Here is a 25591-nt window from a genome sequence, read left to right on the forward strand (position 1 = left end):
AGTCATGGCCATTTATTGGAACAGTCCTCAAGGCAATGCCTTGACCAGAGTCAAGATGCCTGGTTTAAATTTACAAACAATACTTGGTGGTTAACTGTCATTCATCATTAACTGATGCATTCTCCATGACAATACCTCTATTAAAGTCCACTTGCCAACCAATCAATACTCTCTTCTCATACTGTATAAAGTTGTTATTTCCCCTGACATTGGTGTTCTTGCGATTGTCTTGATGTGTGCAAGTTGAAAAACTTTGACAAAATGTATTTTTCAGCAATATTCCAGTACTTACAAAATGTCCCACTGAGACAAGGAAGGAATGGTAAGGTGAAGGAGCCTTGGATGACAAAAGGAAGTGGAGCTTCTAGTCAAGAGGAAGAAGGAAGCTTACGTAAGGTTGAGGAAGCAAGGATCTGGCACGGCTCCAGAGGGTTACAAGGTAGCCAGGAAGGAACTCAAAAATGGACTCAGGAGAGCTAGAAGGGGGGCATGAAAAAGCCCTGGCGGGAAGGATTAGGGAAAACCCCAAGGAGTTCTACACTTATATGAGAAATAAGAGGATGATCACAGTGCGAGTAGGGTTGATCAGTGATAGTGGATTGTGCCTAGAGTCTGAGGACATAGGGGAGGCCCTAAATGAATATTTTGCTTCAGTATTCACTAGAGAGAGGGACCTTGTTGCTCGTGAGAACAGGTTAATAGGCTCGAACAGGTTGATGCGCTGTAAATTTTGAAAAGCATCAGGATAGATAAGTCCCCTGGGCCTGACGGGATATACCCAAGGTTACTACTGGAAGCGAGGGAGGAGATTGCTGCGCCGTTGGCGATGATCTTTGTGTCCTCACTCTCCACTGGAAATTTGGCTGTCTGGATACAGAATTGGCTGGCCGAAAGAAGACAGCGAGTGATAGTGAATGGAAAGTATTCCATCTTGAGATCGGTGACCAGTGGTGTCCCACAGGGATCTGTTCTGGGACCTCTGCTCTTTGTGGTTTTTATAAATGACTTGGATGAGGAAGTGGAAGGGTGGGTTAGAACGTTTGCCAATGACACAAAGGTTGGTGGAGTTGTAGATAGTGTCAAGGGCTGTTGCAGGTTACAACAGGACATTGACAGGATGCAGAGCTGGACTGAGAAGTGGCAGATGGAATTCAACCTACATAAATGTGAAGTGATTCATTTTGGAAGGCTCGAATTTGAATGCTGAATACAGGGTTAAAGGCCGATTCTTGGAAGTGTGGAGGAACACAGGGATCTTGGGGTCCACATACATAGATCCCTCAAAATTCCCAGCCAGGTTGATAGGGTTGTTAAGAAGGCGTATGTATGTTGGCTTTCATTAACAGGGGGATTGAGTTTAAGAGCCGCAAGGTTTTGCTGCAGCTTTATAAAACCCTGGTTAGACCACACTTGGGAATATCGTGTCCAGTTCTGGGCGCCTCATTATAGGAAGGATGTGGATGCTTTGGAGAGGGTGCAGAGGAGATTTACCAGGATGCTGCCTAGAACGTAGAACATAGAGAAATACAGCACAGAACAGGCCCTTTGGCCCACAATGTTGTGCTGAACTTTTGTGCTAGGTTAATCATAGATCATAGAATTTTGGACACTAAGGGCAATTTATCATGGCCAATCCACCCAACCTGCACATCTTTGGACTGTGGGAGGAAACCGGAGCACCCGGAGGAAACCCACGCACACATGGGGAGGATGTGCAGACTCCACATAGACCAGGGGTGGGCAAACTTTTCCGTGCAAGGGCCACATTCAGAAATTCACAATTTTAAAGGGCCGCGTAGTATATTAAGTAAAATAATTAATATTTAAAATAGCCAAAATAAAAGGTTTTTAAAGAAAAAAAAGCAATTAAATTTTATTAATTAATATTTTAAAGTAGAAACTTTACATAAAATACATTTATTTGAAAAACAAAGTAACTCAGTTTAAAGAAAAAAAAGCAATTAAGTTTTATTAATTAAGATTTTAAAATAGAAACTTCACATGAAACACATGTTGTGCTAGGGGCTGTTTAGCTCACAGGGCTAATCGCTGGCTTTGAAAGCCGACCAAGACAAGCCAGCAGCACGGTTCGATTCCCGTAACAGCCTCCCCGAACAGGCGCCGGAATGTGGCGACTAGGGGCTTTTCACAGTAACTTCATTTGAAGCCTACTCGTGACAATAAGCGATTTTCATTTTCATTTCATGTTGTGCCGAGCAATGATCACCCTACTCAAGTCAACGTATCCACCCTATACCAGTAACCCAACACCCCCCCCCCCCTCCCCATTAACCTTAAAATTAAAAAATAAATAAATAAACATTTCCAAAAAAAAACTTTTTTTTATGACTTGATGTTGGTGGGCCGCATAAAGACCTTTGGCGGGCCGCATGCGGCCCACGGGCCGTAGTTTGCCCACCCCTGACATAGACAGTGACCGAAGCCGAAATCGAACCTGGGACCCTGGAGCTGTGAAGCAATTGTGCTATCCACAATGCTACCGTGCTGCCCTTAAGAACAAATTAACCTACACTCCATTATTCTACCATAATCCATGTACCTATCCAATAGCCGCTTGAAGGTCCCTAATGTTTCCGACTCAACTACTACCACAGGCAGTGCATTCCATGTCCCCACTACTCTCTGGGTAAAGAACCTACCTCTGACATCCCCCTTATATCTTCCACCATTTACCTTAAATTTATGTCCCCTTGTAATGGTTTGTTCCGCCCGGGGGAAAAGTCTCTGACTGTCTACTCTATCTATTCCCCTGATCATCTTATAAACCTCTATCACGTCGCCCCTCATCCTTCTCCGTTCTAATGAGAAAAGGCCTAGCACCCTCAACCTTTCCTCATAAGACCTACTCTCCATTCCAGGCAACATCCTGGTAAATCTCCTTTGCACCTTTTCCAAAGCTTCCACATCCTTCCGAAAATGAGGTGACCAGAACTGCACACAGTACTTCAAACGTGGCCTTACCAAGGTTTTGTACAGCTGTATCATCACCTCACAGCTCTTAAATTCAATCTCTCGGCTAATGAACGCTAGCACACCATAGGCCTTCTTCACAGCTCTATCCACTTGAGTAGCAACTTTCAAAGATCTATGAACATAGACCCCAAGATCTCTCTGCTCCTCTACATTGCCAAGAACCCTACCGTTAACCCTGTATTACGCATTCATATTTGTCCTTCCAAAATGGACAACCTCACACTTGTCAGGGTTAAACTCCATCTGCCACTTCTCAGCCCAGCTCTGCATCCTATCTATGTCTCTTTGTAGCCGACAACAGCCCTCCTCACTATCCACAACTCCAGCAATCTTCGTATCGTCTGCAAATTTACTGACCCACCCTTCAACTCCCTCATCCAAGTCATTAATGAAAATCACAAACAGCAGAGGACCCAGAACTGATCCCTGCGGTATGCCACTGGTAACTAGGCTCCAGGCTGAATATTTGCCATCCACCATCACTCTCTGACTTCTATCGGTTAGCCAGTTCGTTATCCAACTGGCCAAATTTCCCACTATCCCATGCCTCCTTACTTTCTGCATAAGACTACCATGGGGAACCTTATCAAATGCCTTACTAAAATCCATGTGCATTACATCCACTGCTTTACCTTCATCCACATGCTTGGTCACCTCCTCAAAGAAGTCAATGAGACTTGTAAGGCAAGACCTACCCCTCACAAATCCGTGCTGACTATCCCTAATCAAGCAGTGTCTTTCCAGATGCTCAGAAATTCTATCCCTCAGTACCCTTTCCATTACTTTGCCTACCACCGAAGTAAGACTAACTGGCCTGTAATTCCCAGGGTTATCCCTATTCCCTTTTTTGAACAGGGGCACAACATTCGCCACTCTCCAGTCCCCTGGTCCCACCCCTGTTGACAGTGTGGACGAAAAGATCATTGCCAACGGTTCTGCAATTTCATTTCTCGCTTCCCATAAAATCCTTGGATCTATCCCGTCAGGCCCGGGAGACCTGTCTATCCTCAAGTTTTCAAAACGCCCAACACATCTTCCTTCCTAACAAGTATCTCCTCGAGCTTACCAGTCCGTTTCACACTGTCCTCTCCAACAATATGGCCCCTATAGTTTGTAAATACTGAAGAAAAGTACTCGTTCAAGACCTCTCCTATCTCTTCAGGCTCAATACACAATCTCCCGCTACTGTCCTTGATCGGACCCACTCTCGCTCTAGTCATTCTAATATTTCTCACATATGTGTAAAAGGCCTTGGGGATTTCCTTGATCCTACCTGCCAAAGATTTTTCATGCTCTCTCTTAGCTCTCCTAATCCCTTTCTTCAGTTCCCTCCTGGCTATCTTGTATCCCTCCAGCGCCCTGTCTGAACCTTGTTTCTTCAGCCTTACATAAGTCTCCTTCTTCCTCTTAACAAGACATTCAACCTCTCTTGTCAACCATGTTTCCCTCACTCGACCATCTCTTCCCTGCCTGACAGGGACATACATATTAAAGACACGCAGTACCTGTTCCTTGAACAATTTCCACATTTCACTTGTGTCCTTCCCTGACAGCCTATGTTCCCAACTTATGCACTTCAGTTCTTGTCTGACAGCATCGTATTTACCGTTCCCCAATTGTAAACCTTGCCCTGTTGCACACACCTATCCCTCTCCATTACTAAAGTGAAAATCACAGAATTGTGGTCACTACCTCCAAAATGCTCCCCCACTTACAAATCTATCACTTCCCTGGTTCATTACCAAGCACCAAATCCAATATGGCCTCCCCTCTGGTCGGACAATCTACATACTGTGTTAGAAAAGCTTCCTGGACACACTGCACAAACACCACTATTTGATCTAAAGAGTTTTCACTCAATATTTGGGAAGTTGAAGTCACCCATGACTACTACCCTGTGACTTCTGCACCTTTCAAAAATCTGTTTCCCAATCTGTTCCTCCACATCTCTGCTGCTATTGGGGGACCTATAGAAAACTCCCAACAAGGTGACTGCTCCTTTCCTATTTCTGACTTCAACCCATAATACCTCAGTAGGCAGATCCTCCTCGAACTGCCTTTCTGCACCCCCCCCCCCCCCAACCTCTTTTACCATCCTCCCTAATCTTGTTGAAACATCTATAACCAGGGACCTCCAACAACCATTTCTGCCCCTATTCTATCCAAGTTTCCGTGATGGCCACCACATCGTAGTCCCAAGTACCGATCCATGCCTTAAGTTCATCCACCTTATTGCTGCTGCTTCTTGCGTTGAAGTATACACACTTCAACCCATCTCCTTGCCTGCAAGTACTCTCCTTTGTCAGTGTTACCTTCCCCACTGCGTCACTACATGCTTTGGCGTCCTGAATATCGGCTTCCTTAGTTGCTGGACTACAAATCCGGTTTCCCAATCCCCTGCCAAATTAGTCTAAACCCTCCCGAAGACTACTAGAAAACCTCCCTCCCAGGATATCGGTGCCCCTCTGGTTCAGATGCAACCCGTCCTGCTTGTACAGGTCCCACCTTCCCCAGAATGCGCTCCAATTATCCAAATACCTGAAGCCCTCCCTCCTACACCATTCCTGCAGCCACATGTTCAACTGCACTCTCTCCCTATTCCTAGCCTCCTGTCACGTGGCACCGGCAACAAACCAGAGATGACAACTCTGTCTGTCCTGGCCTTTAACTTCCAGCCTAACTCCCTAAACTTGTTTATTACCTCCACACCCATTTTCCTACCTACGTCGTTGGTACCAATCTGCACCACGACTTCTGGCTGCTCACCCTCCCCCTTAAGGATCCTGAAGACACGATCCGAGACATCCCTGGCCCTCGCACCCGGGAGGCAACATACCTTCCGGGAGTCTTGCTCGCGACCACAGAATCTCCTATCTATTCCCCTAACAATTGAATCTCCTATTACTATTGCTTTTCTATTCTCCTCCCTTCCCTTGTGAGCCCCAGAGCCAGACGCAGTGCCAGAGACCTGGCCGCTAGGGCCTTCCCTCGGTAGGTCACCCCCCCCAACAGCATCCAAAATGGTATACTTGTTTTGAAGGGGAATGGCCACGAGGGATCCCTGCACGGCCTGCCTGTTAGTTTTCTCTCCCCTGACTGTAACCCAGCTATTCTTGTCCAGTACCTTGGGTGTGTCTACCTCCCTGTAACTCTTCTCGATAACCCCCTCTGCCTCCCGGATGATCCGAAGTTCATCCAGCTCCAGTTCCCTAATGCGGTCTCTGAGGAGCTGGAGTTGGGTGCACTTCCCGCAGGTATAGTCAGCGGGGACACCAGTGGTATCCCTCACCACCCACATCCGACAGGAGGAGTATGCAACTGCCCTAGCCTCCATCCCCTCTTACTTTACAGAATATAGCTGCCCTGTAGACCAACTGGATCTCCGCCCTCCGACTCTGCTCCCAGTCAGCTGCACTCTCTGTAAACTCCCGGCTCCCTTCTCGCTCTTTGCGGAAATGAAATGAAAGGAGCACCTTGCTCCCTCCTAGATTGGAGGGCATGTCTTAGGGACATTTAAGCGACTCTTGGACAGGCACATGGACAGCAGTAAATTGAAGGGGTGTCGGTCAGGTTAATCTTAGATTAGGATAAAAGGTTAGGTTGACCTTAGATGAGGTTAAGTGGTCGGCACAACATCGTGGGCTGAAGGGCCTGTACTGTTCTATGTTCTAAAATGACTAATAGAACATAAAACATGCAGTGCAGAAGGAGGATATTCGACCGATCGAGTCTGCACCGACCCACTTAAGCCCTCACTTCCACCCTATCCCCTCCTAACCTTTTTGGTCACTATGGGCAATTTAGCATGGCCAATCCACCTAACCTGCATGTCTTTGGACTGTGGGAGGAAACCGGAGCACCCGGAGGAAACCCACGCAGACACGGGGAGAACGTGCAGACTCCGCACGGACAGTAACCCAGCGGGGAATCGAACCTGGGACCCTGGCGCTGTGAAGCCACAGTGCTAACCACTGTGCTACCCTGCTGCCCCTAACTAATGGTTAAAGAGATGGATTATTGAACCATAGGATTAACCCATGATGACATCCCCTACAAAGGGATCTTGTAACCCACAAGTCAATTTTTAAGTAGAGGTTTCCAACTACCGTATCCATTTACTTTTTGCAAGGCAAAGTTCATCCAAACTCTTTACCATCACCAAAGTTGCTCTAGCTGCACAACAAGATCACATATGAAAGCCAGTCAACCCACTCAGCTATTCCTTCCCCAAGTTATGAATAATCCACTTGATCCCAGACTTTTGCAACCTATTTCATCTGCTGTGAAAGATTATTCGAAGTGTCTGACTGCTGCCACTCCCAGGCAAATCATGTCTATCTAAAATTACATCCTACAATTTGCATTATGCATTATTTTCTCTTCCAAGAGAGAAGGCACTAACTATATAATTGAAGTTCTTACTATTCATCTTGCTTAAAATAACATACCCATCGTTCCATTAGAAACTAATGTTCCAAACTACCTTGAATCATCTCTGTCTGTACTTATCCTTAGAATTTTTCATCCCACTCTTAACCAGACATTCGCCTGGCTAAGTGATAAAGCAATCTATTTCCTATACTCACTAATCTAATCAAAGTTTTATACCTGTTTTTGCCCAACATAAGCACGCGAAGTGACTTCAGAGAAGAAAGTCCAGAAATTTCCTCAATCCGATTATTGTAAAGGTCCAAAAAAATAAGGCGGCGTAGATTGGAAAGGTGCTGGATTTGAGTGATGAGATTGTGCTGGAAATTCAACAAGCGAAGTTGCTGCTCACCCTCCAGAATTGGACAGACTGTTAGGTTTCGCCTGAATAACAAATAAAAATACAAAATCGCTGATGGTAAAATGTGCATATTAAGGAATATGCAATCGATAAAAATATTTTTTTTCAACAAGGGTTGAGTAGTTCAAACCAATTTAAAAACTACAGTTATCTTTTCAAAATAAGTGGTTATTTACAAACAGTATGAAATTCAAAGTGTTTTTCGTTGAACATGCTGGAGATCTACAATGGTAATTTCAGGTACAAGTATTTTTGAATGTGCCTTCTTTCATAAATAGAAGACATTCCATGCGACTTGGGATGAAAGAGATCAATGAACTGTTGTACTGGGGGGGTTTCGGGGTCAAATATTGGCTTTTCTGCCTCTTCATCTCCTGCCTCCTCATCATTCAAAGCCCAAAATACTCCTTTCAGGTTAAGCAACATTTCATTTACACTTCCTTCAATTTGATTTATTGATTTGCTGCTCCCATAGCGATCTCGTCTACATTGGGGAGACTAAATACAGACAGGGTGACCACTTTACAGAACAGGCCAGCACGGTAGCATGGTGGTTAGCATAAATGCTTCACAGCTCCAGGGTCCCAGGTTCGATTCCGGCTTGGGTCACTGTCTGTGCGGAGTCTGCACATCCTCCCCGTGTGTGCGTGGGTTTCTTCCGGGTGCTCCGGTTTCCTCCCACAGTCCAAAGATGTGCGGGTTAGGTGGATTGGCCATGCTAAATTGCCCGTAGTGTCCTAAAAAGTAAGGTTAGGGAGGGGTTGTTGGGTTACGGGTATAGGGTGGATACGTGGGTTTGAGTAGGGTGATCATTGCTCGGCACAACATCGAGGGCCGAAGGGCCTGTTCTGTGCTGTACTGTTCTATGTTCTAACACCTTCGCTCAGTTCACAAGCATGACCCCAACATTCCTGTTGCTTGCCATTTTAACTCAGCACCTTGTTCTCATGTTCATCCTTGGCCTGCTGCAAAGGCTCCTGTGAAGCCCAACACAAGCTGGAGAAACAGCATCTCATTTTCCGATTGGGCATGTGGTAGCCCTCAGGGCTCGACATTGGGTTCAGCCACTTTAGATTGTGACATTTCTCCATCTTCAGCCCTCTTTTTTAAAAATATATCATTCATGTATTACCTCAGTGCACACCCGCCTCAACCTCACACACCAGGCTCTCTTTTGTTCATAAAGTAGCTACTTTTAGTTGCAATCTCGGACAGTTTGAACATATTTTCCCTCCCTTCAGTTCTGACAAAGAGTCAAAGAACTTGAAATGTTAACTCTGCTTTCATCTTCTTGATGCTGCCAGATCTGCTGCGTTTTTCCACAGCATCTGTAGTATTTTGCTTATTTTACTGGCTTTTCTGGACCTGGATTAATAACCAGTGTACAATGGAAATTTCCATTTTGTGTTTGAGACATAGAACGTATGTTCTTGTTCAGGGCTTGGACCTGGCAGAGAGTAATCGATGGGCGTCAGGTATAAATGTGGCATTTGTTGAACGTGCAAATTCTAAAATCGGCAATAACCTGATTGACATGCCCTGCCTATCCACTCTCAGCTAGCTGGAGATACACCTCAGCACTGAGGTGAACACTGAGTTCCGCAGAACCCTAGCTACATTCTGTTCGCCCGAGTACTGAGCCACATTCAAAAGCTGTCAGGGATCCTTAGACTTGTGCATTAATTTGCCCAACTTCTTTTACAAGCAAGTACAAATGTGAAATGAGGAACACAGGAACAGGAGGAATACACTGAGCTGCATCAGTCTGTTCCAGCATTCAATTAGACTTGAACTCTATTTACCTGCCTTAGCTCCATATCCCATGATACCGTCACCTGATAGAAATTTGTCACTCGGTTATGACTCAGCAGCTAGACACAGCATTAGGTTAACACAATCTGCTCCACTTAATTCAAACTTGTCACACACACAGACACATAGGAAAAACTGTTCTTATTAGCTAATTGTACAATAGCTAGGGGATGCAAGATTGAAGATTTTGGGCAAAAGGTACAGAGATGTGAAGAACTTTTCTTTATACAGTGAGTGCTAATGGCCTGGAATCCATTACTTATCAGGTTGTTGGACAAGGAGGCAACTGATTATTTCATAGGGAAACTGCATTGGTCCTTGGAGGAAATTAATATGGAGGGCTACGGGATATGGTGGAGAGGAAACAGGACTGACTGGATGCTCAGAGAGTTGGTGTGGACTTCATGAGCCAAATGGCCTCCTGTGTCATAAGTACTCTATGAAATGCATACTTAAGATTTTAAATGAGACAATTAGCTTAAAATAAACAAATGTTACAACAGTTAAGAAGCAAAATAAGTCAGTTGTTATAGTTTCTTTCTGGTGGAAGCGCAACGCTGAAGGGTCACAGCACCAGCATTGTTAGCACACGTGACAACAGCGTTTCCTTCACAAATACGGATATAGGAATTTATAATGGAGAAAAGTTACAAAGAAGTGTGTCAAAAATATGACAACTCAACATATAGTTTAAAGCCTGGAAGAGCATTCAGGCAGCAGACTATTCTCTGAGCTAAAGCGCACACTGAAACTTGGTGTCTTTTCTTCATTTATAAACACCTTAATTCTCTCGGGATCCTACAAACTATGCACACCACTATGAAAAAATGTTTCTCGTATACCAAAATACTCACCTGTCTAAATTTAGCCTATCAGAGTGCTCTGCCCTTTCCTCAGGTGTGCGATATACAACAGGAATTCCAGGTGTTGAAGGGATCTCAGAAAAAATTACATGGTCACCTAGGAGATAATAATCATGCCAATTATGGAGAAATCTATTATAAATTTAAACTTACAACACATTATCACAGAACATTAGAAACCCCATTATGATACACTGCATTATCACGGCGCCGAGGACCCAGGTTTGATCCCGGCTCTGGGTCACTGTCCATGTGGAGTTTGCACATTCTCCCCTTGTCTGCGTGGGTCTCACCCCCACAGCCCAAAGATGTGCAGGGTAGGTGGATTGGCCACGTTAAATTGCCCCTTAATTGGGAAAAATGAATTGGGTACTCTAAATTTTAAAAAAATAAGAGAATTTAAAAAATGATACACTATATTAAACATGCAAATCAAAAATAAAATCACTCCATATAAATAAATGATAAACATCCCAGGATTGAGTCAATTCTACAGACTGAAGAAGCGATGCAAACATGGAAGAAAGTAATTTTAGTGCTCCTTCGTGAAGCTGATTTTCAGCTGATCACAGAATTCACAGGAGGCAACCATTCAGACACCATTCTGTCATCCAATCAGACCACAGCTTATCTGTAACCTAATACCATCTAACCGCCTTAGTTCCATAACTCTTAATACCCTTGCCAAAAGAATATTAAACTCAAATTAAGTTTTTAATTGACAGCCAACCTCAACATTTTGGGGGGGGGGGGGGGGGGGGGGGGGGGGGGGGAGTGGTCCAAATTTCCACATTGTTCTGTGAAGAGATAGTTCCTGACATCATCTCTGAATAACATAGCTCTAATATTTAGACTATACCCCTTGTCCTGGATACCCTACAAGAAAATACTTTCTCCCTATTTACCCTTTCACATCTTTTAATCATCTTAAATACACAATTCGAGCATATTATCATAAGAAAGAGGATTCCCCCCTTAATATTCTATGTTCAAGGGAATAAAAGCCCAATCCGTGCAACAATCCTGTTCACATCGTTTTAAACCTTTTTGGTATTATTCTGGAGAATCTGTGCTGCACCCCCTACTTACACACTTACACAGAACATAGAACACCACAGCGCAGTACGGGCCCTTCGGCCCTCGATGTTGCGCCGACCTGTGAAACCATCTGAAGCCTATCTGACCTACACTATTCCATTTTCATCCATATGTCTATCCAGTGACCACTTAAATGCCCTTAAAGTTGGCGAGTCTACTACTGTTGCAGGCAGGGCGTTCCACACCCCTACTACTCTCTGAGTAAAGAAACTGCCTCTGACATCTGTCCTCTATCTACCACCCCTCAATTTAAAGCTATGTCCCCTCGTGTTGGTCATCTCCATCCGAGGAAAAAGACTCTCCCTGTCCACCCTATCTAACCCTCTGACTATCTTATATGTCTCTATTAAGTCACCTCTCAGCCTTTTCCTCTCTAACGAAAACAACCTCAAGTCCCTGAGCCTTTCCTCGTAAGACCTTCCCTCCATACCAGGCAACATCCTAGTAAATCTCCTCTGAACCCTTTCCAAAGCTTCCACATTCTTCCTATAATGTGGTGACCAGAACTGCACGCAGTACTCCAGGAGCGGCCGCACCAGAGTTATGTACAGCTGCAGCATGACCTTGTGGCTCCGAAACTCAATCCCCCTACTGATAAAGGCTAGCACACCATATGCCTTCTTAACAGCCCTATTAACCTGGGTGGCAACTTTCAGGGATTTATGTACCTGGATGCCGAGATCTCTCTGTTCATCTACACTACCAAGAATCTTGCCATTAGCCCAGTACTCTGCATTCCTGTTACTCCTTCCAAAGTGAGCCACCTCACACTTTTCCGCATTAAACTCCATCTGCCACCTCTCAGCCCAGCTCTGCAGCTTATCTATGTCCCTCTGTATCCTATAACATCCTTCAGCACTATCCACAACTCCACCGACCTTCGTGTCATCTGCAAATTTACTAACCCATCCTTCTACTCCCTCTTCCAGGTCATTTATAAAAATGACAAACAGCAGTGGCCCCAAAACAGATCCTTGCGGTACACCACTAGTAACTGAACTCCAGGATGAACATTTGCCATCAACCACCACTCTCTTCTTCTTTCAGCTAGCCAATTACTGATCCAAACCACTAAATCACCTTCAATCCCATACTTCCTTATTTTCTGCAATAGCCTACCGTGGGGAACCTTATCAAATGCCTTACTGAAATCCATATACACCATATCAACCGCTTTACCCTCATCCACCTGTTTGGTCACGTTCTCAAAAAACTCAATAAGGTTTGTGAGGCATGACCTACCCTTCACAAAACCGTGTTGACTATCGCTAATCAACTTGTTCTTTTCAAGATGATTATAAACCCTATCTCTTATAACGTTTTCCAACATTTTACCCACAACCGAAGTGAGGCTCACAGGTCTATAATTACCAGGGTTGTCTCTACTCCCTTCTTGAACAAGGGGACAACATTCGCTATCCTCCAGTCTTCCGGCACTATTCCTGTCGACAAAGACGACATAAAGATCAAGGACAAAGGCTCTGCAATCTCCTCCCTGGCTTCCCAGAGAATCCTAGGATAAATCCCATCTGGCCCAGGGGACTTATCTATTTTTACATTTTCCAAAATTGCTAACACCTCCTCCTTTTGAACCACTAGTAACTGAACTCCAGGATGAACATTTGCCATCAACCACCACCCTCTGTCTTCTTTCAGCTAGCCAATTACTGATCCAAACCGCTAAATCACCTTCAATCCCATACTTCCGTATTTTCTGCAATAGCCTACCGTGGGGAACCTTATCAAACGCCTTACTGAAATCCATATACACCACATCAACCGCTTTACCCTGATCCACCTGTTTGGTTACCTTCTCAAAAAACTCAATAAGGTTTGTGAAGCATGACCTACCCTTCACAAAACCATGTTGACTATCGCTAATCAACTTGTTCTTTTCAAGATGATTATAAACCCTATCTCTTATAACCTTTTCCAACATTTTACCCACAACCAAAGTAAGGCTCACAGGTCTATAATTACCAGGTTGTCTCTACTCCCCTTCTTGAATACACACTCACACTTACATACACACTCACACACACACAGACACTTACACACACCAGGTTTCAATGTTGAGTACTGGAGAGGGGATCAAAAAACATGCATGCACAGTGGCAACATTACTTCCATCCTTTGTATTCCAGTCTCACTGGATGAGGCCAACACTCCATCAGCCCTTTTACAAACTGAAACAGAATGATTTATAAACTCAGTACCTGGTAAGTATGGCAGGGTTCCTTGACTGTGAGATGGGGGAGGGACAGCGCTACGAGAGCCCTGTCGTGACTTGCATTTTACTGAGAGGGGAACATGCGACGGCATGTCTCCAGCGGTTACCCGCGACATTGATTCCGAGTAGTAGTGGGGTGGATCATCATGGCATATTGTGTCTGTAAACGACATAAAAACTGGATGCAGCATCTTCATGTGTGCAGTTTGCCTCATCAAAATGTGTGTACTTGACACACTGTTTAATGTGGAGCTCTACCAATTAATTTAAATTCAAATAATTCAATCCAACACTAGAAATAGATGACTCTCAACTGCAACAATAGAAACATGTGGATAGAAAATGGAACATGTTCACTATTTTTTTTGCTGAATTGCCTGGAGATTCACATCCTATTTTTTTGAGAAAAAATGTTTTCCAGGATTAATATTAGCATCTGATTTGCTGACAATGCCAAATATCTCAGCAGTTCTGTAACTAGCTGTTTTGAATCTGTTCCCTTACATTTTTGTATTTTAATATGAAGTCCAATCGCATCATTAGAGCTCACAGGCTGAGAGGTCCACCGATCTGCTCCTGCTTTGCAAATGATTTTTTCAGAAACCCAGTTTCACGACACTTGAGGACTTTGATGCAATGACAGAAAAAATGGATACTTCACAAAACAATACAGGGGATACATTTTAATAGATTTTGAAGCAGAGGAAGGAGACTGACTTTCTATTGATTTATTTCTCTACGGTAGCAAGGAACCAGGATTCACGAGTATAGATGCTGCACAAATGTTCCGACAGGAAGACAAAAAACTTTCTTTGACAGCTTAACAAAAGACATTTGAACTGAGGAGTATTTGAAATGTCTGTAAACTCAAACTATTTGGAATAGACTCTAGAGTTTTGAGAGTGAAGTGGGGAAACAGCCTGAGGAAGTTTTTTTTAATATAAATTTAGAGTACCCGATTTATTTTTTCCAATTAAGGGGCAATTTAGCGTGGCCACTCCACCTACCCTGCACATCTTTGGGTTGTGGGGGCGAAACCCACGCAAACACGGGGAGAATGTGCAAACTCCACACGGACAGTGACCCAGAGCCGGGATCGAGACTGGGACTCGGCGCCGTGAGGCCGCAGTGCTAACCCACTGCACCACCCTGCTGCCCTCAGGCTGAGGAAGTTGAGGGGAGCACTTTGGGCCAGTGATGAAGAAAATACATATCAGACATTGTCTGCCCTGAGCTAGCATTCCCCTGATAATCTAATCACACAGGCCATCCACTGACCCCATCCCAGGAAGTGGAGAACCTTGGTTCTAACTCATTAATATAATCAAAGACGTGTATTGTACATGCTCTTCAGAACTGCTTCCACAATCTCTCTGGAAAGTTACTCCATAGTTTGAGAACTCACTTATTGAAATATTATTTCGCAGATTTATTTTGACTTTATCCCTCTTCAAGCGCAAGTCACGTTGCCTGGTTTTACTGTTCTAGACAAGGTGAAATAGCCTGCCATAATCTATATAACTAGTTCCTCCAGAAATCTCAAAACATAAATCATATAATTCAGTCATATAACTGTGAACATACGCAGTTGGAATGTTGGAAAACTTTCAAAACATCATACTTTCAAGGAAAACATTGTTTTAATAATTAGCATACGAGATCATCTCCATGAAATAGGAAAGAATAACAATAGGAAAGAATAACATTGCACCATATATGGAGCTGAGTGTCTGGCCTGAATTTTATTATGAACCAAATGATATCTGCCATCAAGATATATATTTGTAAAAGCAGTTGAATCATATGGATGAGCAATGGACTCATTGCTTCCATACAAATCTAGATAAATACAAAACCACAAAAGTTGGAAAAATTTTAAAATAAGTGGAAAATGCTAGAACATTACAGATCAGTGACTGAAGTCAAAAAAGATTAACATTTCAGATGGGACAAATTGTTTGATGAAGCATAGATACATACAGAATAGGAGCAGATGTAGGCCATTCAGCCCTCCATCGCCATTCAATATGATCATGGCTAATTCTCTATCTCAACCTCACACTTTCCCCAAACCCTCTGATACCTTTCGAGTCTAGAAATCTATTTCCCTCTTAAATATATTTAGCACCTTGGTCTCCACAACCTTCTGTGGTTGAGACTTCCACAGGTTTACCACCCTCTGAGCAAAGAGGTTTCTCCTCATCTCAGTCCTAAGTGGCCTATCCCATATCCTGAGACTGTAACCACTTGTTCTAGACAGGAGCATCCTTGCATCCAGTCCATCCAGCCCTGTCGGAATTTTATACGTTTCAATGAGATATCCTCTCATTCTTCTAACCTCCAGTGAATACAGGACTAACAAACAGGCTAACTGGATGCTGACACATCTTTCTCAAGTGCTGACTGTCCTGCTGCCAGGTTCTAGCAATATCTTCTATCTCTCCCTTGCTCATTGCGGGCTATGTCCTGCACCCTCTCCTATGCTCAGTATGGGTTGTGCCTTGCACCCTCTCCCATGCTTAGTGAGCATTGTTTTCTGAATAGCTACCATGACCATTTCACTACTGAAAAAGTGTTCAGAGTTATCCATAATCCCAAAACAGTCAAGAAGCTGCATATAAATAAAAGCTGGCGGAGGTATCTTACCTGGTTTGCAAAGAAAGTTCTTGTCACCATCTACATTTAAAATCTTATTATGTGAAGGAAGTAGTTCCTTGTTTAATCTACAGTCTACCTGCAAAAACAAAAGTCATTAACCTCTCTGTGGAGCTGGACAAATGGAACTTTAGTCACTGAGCTTTGAATTTCTTTCACAGCGCTGATCACCAAATGTAATTGCAAAACAATAGTAAAATGTTAAAATTAAAATGACTAGATTTTGCCAATGTCGAACGCAGGAAGTAGCTATGATCGAAGTCAACACATTTGTTCCAGAGGGAGATGTAACACTCCAACTCAATTATCATGCAATTAAGGAAAGATTCCAGTATGTAAATCAAAATCTGTAATATAGAGATAATAAAAGTAAAACATTTCAGCTAACTTCCTATTACAATAAAAAGACATCATCGCAAGGACAGTGGCTGATTAGTGAGTAGGTGGTTCTTTACTTAATCAAGTCTATTTCTATTAATTCAAGAGGCACAGCAGGACATCTTATTTCTATGAAATGCTCATCACATTGCAACAGGACGCTTTCCTGAACAACCGCATGTGCAGGAAGCTTCATCAGCCAGAGCAGCTTGAGCTCTGAGTTTCCAAACATGAGCAATAACTGGGATCACTTTTATGTACCTTGCGGTTGAGAATTTTGTGGCGAGCATGTTTCTGGATGTGGACACTCCGCAGTTTAAGGTTATGCGGGTAGATAGGGAATGCGTGAACAGGCAATCAAGGAGGACAAGGCACAAAGTGCAGGAGTCCCCCAAGTGCATCTGACTCTCCAATCAGTGCTCAGTTCTGATTACTGAGAGTGTTTCTGTGGGGCGTGCAGCCAAACCAAGGCCTTAGCAGGCTCAGTTGTGTGGGGTAGAAGGAGAATTGGAAAAGTGTTATGATCCCAGTTGACGTTATAACTGGATGGGAAGATCCCAAATGGAACCCTGGCTCAAAAGACTGTAACTTTTATTTTTTTTTAATAAAATGTGGAGGAACAGAGTCACAGGACCACTAATTAGTTTTAACAGGAAATAAACATTTATTAAACATGAAAAATTTGGATTATGGTACAATACACCTTTACTCTCCCCTGAGTTTAACAATTACACACAGGTTTTACGATTAACACAGATTACAAAGAACATCTTAATCTACAATGGTCTCGTTAACACAAAGTCCCTTTTAAGCACACAAGATGACTGTGGAAAAATACACTCGCCACTCTAATTCCAAGTGAATGTTTGTGGATGCCTCCTCAGAATCCCCCAGATGATTGTCACGTGAGAGTTTCCAAACACCACTCCCAAAAAACACACCTCAAAAATCTATCAGAATTAGGTCGTCCCTTAGGGCTCGCATTCCAAAATCCAGACCAGGTTTTTCCAAATGACACTTTTAAACGCAGCTTCCACCCTACTTTCAACAGCGAGTACAGTCCAGGATTTTTACAGCAACCCGTTTAGGATTTCTTTGTCTTCACTGCTGTGCAAACTGCTCAAAATTACTTTAACTCTCGATTCCCAGACTGTATTAAAAGTCACATCAGACATTTGATTTACCTTTGAAGGCTGCTGTCCCACTTTAAATCTGGTTACTGAAATTGTCTCTTTAATTCAGAGCACTTTGTTGACTCTTCCTTGAATTCTTCTGCCCTATACTTTGGTCTTTATTCACTTAAATCCAGACTTCTTGGGCACTTCTCTTCATTTCTCTAGTTTTCTCAACTCGCTGGACTTTAGATTTCCGGCATCTGTTTTATTAATCATTACTTCATAGTATAGCTTAGAGAGATGTTCCCTCTTTAGCCTTCTAATACCAACTGCTTCTAGCAGAGCTGTGAGAACTGCTTTCTCTTTCACGACCTATCTACAACTACAATCAAATTAACTAAACTAAAACTTAAAAGCTTCTCTGCCTTACAAGGTCCCAGTTGCTAAGCAACCACTGCTGGTTTATTTATTCTTCACACTATAGCCCTCTCTAAGCACGACAGAAACACAGTTGGAATTTCACCAACCCACACACATACAGACAACTATGTCCAGCATGAATCTAACTATAGGTTTCACTTAACCCACTTAAAACCATACCTTATTTCTAATATTTACCAATGCAAATATAAATCCCTGAAACTACCTTTGTTTTAATAACAAAACTAATATTAAGAGGTGGTTCTATAATTAGGGGAGCAGGTTATATAATTAGGGGAGCAAACAGGCAGTTCTTCAGCTACAGATGGGAACTCAGGATGGTTTGCTGCCTCCCTGGTGCTGGAATCAAAAATGTCATCGAGTGGCTGCAGTGTAGAAAATAAACAAGCAAGTAGGACTTCAAAAGTAGTAATCTGCAGATTACTTCTGGTGCCACTCACTACGGAGTATAACAGTCAGAGGATATCGTGGATGAATGAAGGCGAGTGGGAGGGGTCAGATTCCTGGACCAGTTCGAGGACAGATGGGACCAGTTCGAGGACAGATAGGATCTATACAGGCCAGGTGGGCTGCACCTGAACGCAGTCAGAGCCAATGCCCATGCAAAACAGTTTGAGAGTGTGAATGAGCAGGGTATAAACTAACTTTGGGATATGGGAACCAGGAGGTAACAGTACAGGGGTAAACCGAGGTGCACAAAGAAGTGGGAGAGATAGATATCACTAAATAAATGGCATTGCTGAAAAAATGACATCCTGTTGAAGCCTTTCATCTTGCACTCATCAGCACAGAATGGCAAGAATACCGAAGGAATTCAGAAGGATTCTAAAGGCAGAAGGAACAGGCTCGAAAGGCCAAAAGGCCTCCTCCTGCTCCTATCTTCTTCTATGAACTCATACTGCATGAATATATTGTTCCCTTTGAGATCTGACAAGTACAAGATGAAAAGCTTTGACATGTCTCTTTTTTTGGGGAATACTCAAGAGCTGTATTACCAAGCAACTAAATAAATAATAAGGCATTAACTAGGATCAGAGGAAATGCAATAAGATCTAATTTAGCTTTACAATGTATGTATGTGAATGCGCAGTGTGAGAACTAGTGTTGGTGATCTGTAGGTGCAGATAGTTAAGCAAAGTATGATGTTATGCCAATAACTGATTCAAAAAAAGTGCAGGACTAGGTATAACTATTCCTGGATACAAGATGTTCAGGAAAAATAGGGAAGGAAAGAAAGAAGACGATTTTGCAGTTTTGATTTGGATATTACAGTGGTGAAAAGGGGATGTTCTAGAGTGGTCATGGACAGAACCTATTTAATAATAATAATCTTTATTATTGTCACAAGTAGGCTTACATTAACACTGCAATGAAATTACTGTGAAAAGCCCCTAGTCGCCTCATTCCAGCACCTGTTCGGGTACACAGAGAAATAATTCAGAATGACAAATTACCTAACAGCGCGTCTTTCGGGACTTGTGGGAGGAAACCGGAGCACTGGGAGGAAACCGACGCAGACTCGGGGAGAATGTGCAGACTCCGCACAGATAGTGACCCATGCCGGGAATCAAACCTGGGGCCCTGGCGCTGTGAGCAACAGTGCTAATCACTGCGCTACTGTGCCTATTTGGTTCGAGCAAAGAAACAATAGAGGAACCATTACACAAATGGGTATATTCTATCAGCCATAAATTAGTAAAGATATTGAGGAACAAATTTGCAAGGAAATTATAGGGAGATGCAAAAACTATAGAGTATTGATAATGGGTGTGGTGATATGCATCACTGTAAATACACAAGGGGTTAATGTAAATACACTACAACTAAGTAAACACTAGAGGGAGCACCAGCGACGTCATGACATGCAGACATACAGCTAATGAACACATAGAATAGGACAAGACCAATGGGTAGTCAAGACACCCAGAGGTGACACTACCACAAGGGGGCATTACACAACCCATATATAAGGACAGGGCACACATGCTCTGTCTCTTTCCACAGGCGACACTTGGTGAGTAGGACAGGGGCAGATCAGAAGCATCACACCCACCACGTGGCTCAGAGCAGACTGGTTAGTTAGACTGAGTTACTATAGCAAGATTAGCAGGAGAGTCAACCTCATAGAGAACTGTGCTAATGATTCAATAAATCACTCTGAACTTACTTCAAAGTCTGGAGTATCTTTTGGTCAAAGCTGCATCGAGTTGCAGCCTGTGTTATCCCAGAGTACACAACACAACAATGGGGATTTTCTAATTATCTTAATGTTGAATGGTTCCAAAGACAAAAGATATGTATATTAACAATATTTCTATCCTCTTGATTGTCAATTTTTAAACAAAAATTGATCCAATTCTATGGGGTTTTTTTTTTTAATTTAGATTACCCAATTATTTTTTCCAATTAAGGGGCAATTTAGCGTGGCCAATCCACCTACTCTGCACATTTTTTGGATTGTGGGGGCGAAACCCACGCAGACACGGGGAGAACGTGCAAACTCCACACGGACAGTGACCCAGAGCCGGGATCGAACCTGGGACCTCAGCGCCGTGAGGCGGTTGTGCTAACCACTAGGCCACCGTGCTGCCCTTTCTATGGGGTTTTAACAATACCAAACAGCTCAAGCTCCTCAATGTAATTCCTGTAACATATCGGTCACTCATTGACAAACATCTATTTACCTGCTGCTTCTGTGATAAACGATCCCCGACAGTTGAAGCTTGCACGGTTAACTGAAGGCTACAAGTATTTATCTGCAAGCAAAACAGTAGAATTACAGTACTTGCAAGTGAAATGTAATAATGAAGGTCAACGTGAAAAGTGATCAATGTAACAGGGTACAGTTATTCTTTAATGAGAAAGAAAGATTGGCAAATAAAATACTTTGCCAAGTCTCAAAGAAAACCATTATTAATTGTGATGTGATTTTCTCAAAAGTCATATTGCTCCATTTGCTAATATATAAAATCTCAACTGAACACTTTGCGTCTCCTCTCTTCTTCCCCCAAAACTCCTGACTTACACTGTTGCCTTCACAGATGCCAGCACCAAAGTGACCATTTTTCTCATGTCATTATGGACATGGAGTGCCTGTAAATAATTGGACCATGAGGGGTGAAAAAATAAAAGCTCAACTGATTTCTGTACTCATCCGTCATCTAAAACAGCAGTCATTGGATAATAACCAAGGCATAATATGGCAACAGAAGGGTGAGTGCTAAAATCTTGGCTACTACCAGAAAAAGAGAGAATGCCCAAGTGAGGCACAGATTGATTGAGGAGTTGGGTATTTGGCTCAGGTGGCGATTTCTGGTAAGTTTTTCTCAACGTTAAATTTATATGAGGAGTTATGTTCTTACTTTCAAACATTGTTGGTTGAATAGAAGCTGCCTGAAGTGGGCGTCATCGGTCAATCAGTCGGAAGTAGTTTCACTGTAGCATTGAGCTGAGCTCACTAAGGAGTCATCAGAGACGATATGAAATGAAATTAAAATCTCTTATTGTCACGAGTAGGCTTCAAATGAAGTTACTGTGAAAAGCCCTTAGTCGCCACATTCCGGCGCGGCTGTTACGGGAATCGAACCGTGCTGCTGGCCTGCTTTCAAAGCCAGCGATTTAGCCCTGTGCTAAACAGCCCCATAAGCAGAGAAGTTTGAAACCTGCAGCAGAAAGGGGTGTACAATCTCCAGATGCTCTGGAGAGGACTGAGTGAGGAGTTGGGAAATTTGGTGCATAGGAGAAAACAGGTGTTCCTTTTTTTATTTTTTGCAGGCTCCAGTAGTTAGTGAGTTTCCTTCCTTCATCTCCAAGCCAGGTAAGTGTAACTTTCTCCTACACTAACTATGTAACTTTTTAACTAACTAAATAAAGAAAGTTTGTATGGGACCCAATGGACCGAAACCTTCCGGTACATGCAGCTGCGGGATTTTACAAGGAATATATTTCCGGCGTTCCTGGTGATGCCACCCTCCTCACTGTTAGAGAGAATGCTGTCGGTGGCGGGCATGGTTTGGGGATTTATGGGAAGATTCTGGAGGAAGGTATGTTAACTCTGGAGAGAGTTACAGCTAAGTGGGAGGAGTTAGGAGTGATGCTGGATTGACTGGTTTATTGTCACATGTACCGAAGTACGGTTAAAAGTATTTTTCTGCGGCCAAGGGAGCGTACACAGTACATACATAGTAGACAAAAAGAATAATCGCCGAAGTACATTGACAAATAGGAGGGGGTGTGGGAGTGACCTGACCAATCATGTTCTGGTCTTGCCCTGAGCAGCTCCCTCAGCACTGACCCTCTGACAGTGCGCCACTCCCTCAGTACTGACCCTCTGACACTCCCTCAGTACAGACACTCTGACAGTGCGGCACTCCCTCAGTACTGACCTTCTGACAGTGCGGCACTCCCTCAGTACTGACCCTCTGACAGTGCGGCACTCCCTCAGTACTGACCCTCTGACAGTGCGGCACTTCCTCAGTACTGACCCTCTGACAGTGCGGCACTCCCTCAGTACTGACCCTCTGACAGTGCGGCACTCCCTCAGCACTGATCCTTTGACAGTGCAGCGCTCCCTCAGTACTGACCCTCTGACAGTGCGGCACTCCCCCAGTACTGACCCTCTGACAGTGCGGCACTCCCTCAGTACTGACCCTCTGACAGTGTGGGACTCCCTCAGTACTGACCCTCTGACAGTGCAGCACTCCCTCAGTACTGACCCTCTGACAGTGCGGCACTCCCTCAGTACTGACCCTCTGACAGTGCGGCACTCCCTCAGTACTGACCCTCCCACAGTGCGGCGCTCCCTCAGTACTGACCCTCTGACAGTGCAGCACCCCCTCAGTACTGACCCTCTGACAGTGCAGCACTCCCTCAGTACTGACCCTCTGACAGTGCGGCACTCCCTCAGTACTGACCCTCTGACAGTGCGGCACTCCCTCAGTTTCCATGGTGACCGCGACTCACTCACCGGGTTGCCGAGCAGCCGAGCCCGGTATTTGCTGGGCAGCATCTCCGCCGCCGTCTCGGCCTCTGCTCCCGGTGTCCCCGCTCCCGGTGTCCCCGCTCCCGGTGTCCCCGCTCCCGGTGTCCCCGCTCCCGGTGTCCCCGCTCCCGGTGTCCCCGCTCTCCCCGCTCCCGGTGTCCCCGCTCCCGGTGTCCCCGCTCCCGCTCCCGGTGTCCCCGTGTCCCCGCTCCCGCTCCCGCTCCCGGTGTCCCCGTGTCCCCGCTCCCGCTCCCGGTGTCCCCGTGTCCCCGCTCCCGGTGTCCCCGCTCCCGGTGTCCCCGCTCCCGGTGTCCGCTCTCCCCGCTCCCGGTGTCCCCGCTCCCGCTCCCGGTGTCCCCGTGTCCCCGCTCCCGGTGTCCCCGTGTCCCCGCTCCCGGTGTCCCGCTCCCGGTGTCCCCGTGTCCCCGCTCCCGCTCTTGGTGTCCCCGCTCCCGGTGTCCCCACTCCCGCTCTCCCCGCTCCCGGTGTCCCCGCTCCCGGTACCCCCGCTCCCGCTCCCGGTACCCCCGCTCCCGCTCCCGGTACCCCCGCTCCCGCCCCCGGTGTCCCCGCTCCCGCTCCCGGTGTCCCCGCTCCCGCTCTCCCCGCTCCCGGTGTCCCCGCTCCCGCTCTCCCCGCTCCCGGTGTCCCCGCTCCCGCTCCCGGTACCCCCGCTCCCGCCCCCGGTGTCCCCGCTCCCGCTCCCCGGTGTCCCCGCTCCCGGTGCCGGTGTCCCCGCTCCCGGTGCCGGTGTCCCCGCTCCCGGTGCCGGTGTCCCCGCTCCCGGTGCCGGTGCCGGTGTCCCCGCTCCCGCTCCCGGTGCCGGTGTCCCCGCTCCCGGTGCCGGTGCCGGTGTCCCCGCTCCCGCTCCCGGTGCCGGTGTCCCCGCTCCCGGTGCCGGTGCCGGTGTCCCCGCTCCCGGTGCCGGTGTCCCCGCTCCCGGTGCCGGTGCCGGTGTCCCCGCTCCCGGTGCCGGTGTCCCCGCTCCCGGTGCCAGTGCCGGTGTCCCCGCTCCCGCTCCCGGTGCCGGTGTCCCCGCTCCCGGTGCCGGTGTCCCCGCTCCCGGTGCCGGTGCTCCCGCTCCCGGTGCCGGTGTCCCCGCTCCCGCTCCCGGTGTCCCCGGTGTCCCCGCTCCCGGTGCCGGTGCTCCCGGTGCCGGTGCTCCCGCTCCCGGTGTCCCCGCTCCCGGTGTCCCCGCTCCCGGTGCCGGTGCTCCCGGTGCCGGTGCTCCCCGCTCCCGGTGTCCCCGCTCCCGGTACTCCCGCTCCCGGTACTCCCGCTCCCGGTGTCCCCACTCCCGCTCCCGGTGCCGGTGCTCCCGGTGCCGGTGCTCCCGGTGCCGGTGTCCCCGCTCCCGGTGTCCCCGCTCCCGGTACTCCCGCTCCCGGTGTCCCCGCTCCCGCTCCCGGTGTCCCCACTCCCGCTCCCGGTGTCCCCGTCCCCGCTCCCGCTCTCGGGCCCGGATCCAGACGCTGCCGCACCCGGCTCCCTGACAACGGCCACTTCCGGTGCCGGCCGGAGCCCCGCTTTCCGCATCCCCGGAAAACCGGAGCCGCCACTGACTGGACCCCCGAGATTGGCAATGGGCAGACGGTGGGAATGGCAGTGGGAAGACTGGGATTGGCAGTGGGCAGACAGTGGGATTGGCAGTGGGCAGACTGGGATTGGCAGTGGGATTGGCAGTGGGAAGACTGGGATTGGCAGTGGGCAGACATTGGTATTGGGAAGACTGTGGGATTGGGAGTGGGCAGACAATGGGATTGGCAGTGGGAAGACAGTGGGATTGGCAGTGGGAAGACTGTGGGATTGGCATTGGGAAGACTGTGGGATTGGCAGTGGGCAGACAGTGGGATTGGCAGTGGGAAGACTGTGGGATTGGCATTGGGAAGACTGTGGGATTGGCAGTGGGCAGACAGTGGGATTGGCATTGAGGAGACTGTGGGATTGGCAGTGGGAAGACTGTGGGATTGGCAGTGGGCAGACAGTGGGATTGGCAGTGGGAAGACTGTGGGATTGGCATTGGGAAGACTGTGGGATTGGCAGTGGGCAGACAGTGGGATTGGCATTGAGGAGACTGTGGGATTGGCAGTGGGCAGTGGGATTGGCAGTGGGATTGGCCGTGCGCAGATAGTGGGATTGGCAGTGGGCAGACAGTGGGAAGACTGTGGGATTGGCAGTGGGCAGTGGGATTGGCAGTGGGCAGACAGTGGGATTGGCAGTGGGAAGACTGTGGGA

The 25591-nt window shown here is 46.2% G+C and overlaps 1 protein-coding gene across 4 annotated transcripts in view; it reads right to left on the reverse strand.

The window, feature by feature from the left end:
* Positions 1–23458, reverse strand: part of LOC119956843 (leucine-rich repeat-containing protein 49) — a 153607-nt gene extending 130149 nt beyond the window's left edge. The window contains exons 1-6 of one of the 4 annotated variants that reach the window (XM_038784325.1): positions 23342–23458; positions 21060–21131; positions 16433–16520; positions 13773–13946; positions 10450–10555; positions 7603–7806 (exon numbers count right to left, since the gene is read on the reverse strand). In XM_038784325.1, coding sequence (XP_038640253.1) covers positions 7603–7806; positions 10450–10555; positions 13773–13946; positions 16433–16520; positions 21060–21131; positions 23342–23383 — 686 coding nt within the window. In that variant the 5' untranslated portion in view covers positions 23384–23458. Of the gene's footprint in view, positions 1–7602; positions 7807–10449; positions 10556–13772; positions 13947–16432; positions 16521–21059; positions 21132–23341 lie in introns of those variants that run through there. The other 3 variants (XM_038784326.1, XM_038784327.1, XM_038784328.1) reach the window with 3 other exon arrangements.
* Positions 23459–25591: the final 2133 nt, after the last annotated feature.

This window comes from Scyliorhinus canicula, chromosome 24, assembly GCF_902713615.1.
Source record: "Scyliorhinus canicula chromosome 24, sScyCan1.1, whole genome shotgun sequence".
NCBI lineage: Eukaryota > Metazoa > Chordata > Chondrichthyes > Carcharhiniformes > Scyliorhinidae > Scyliorhinus > Scyliorhinus canicula.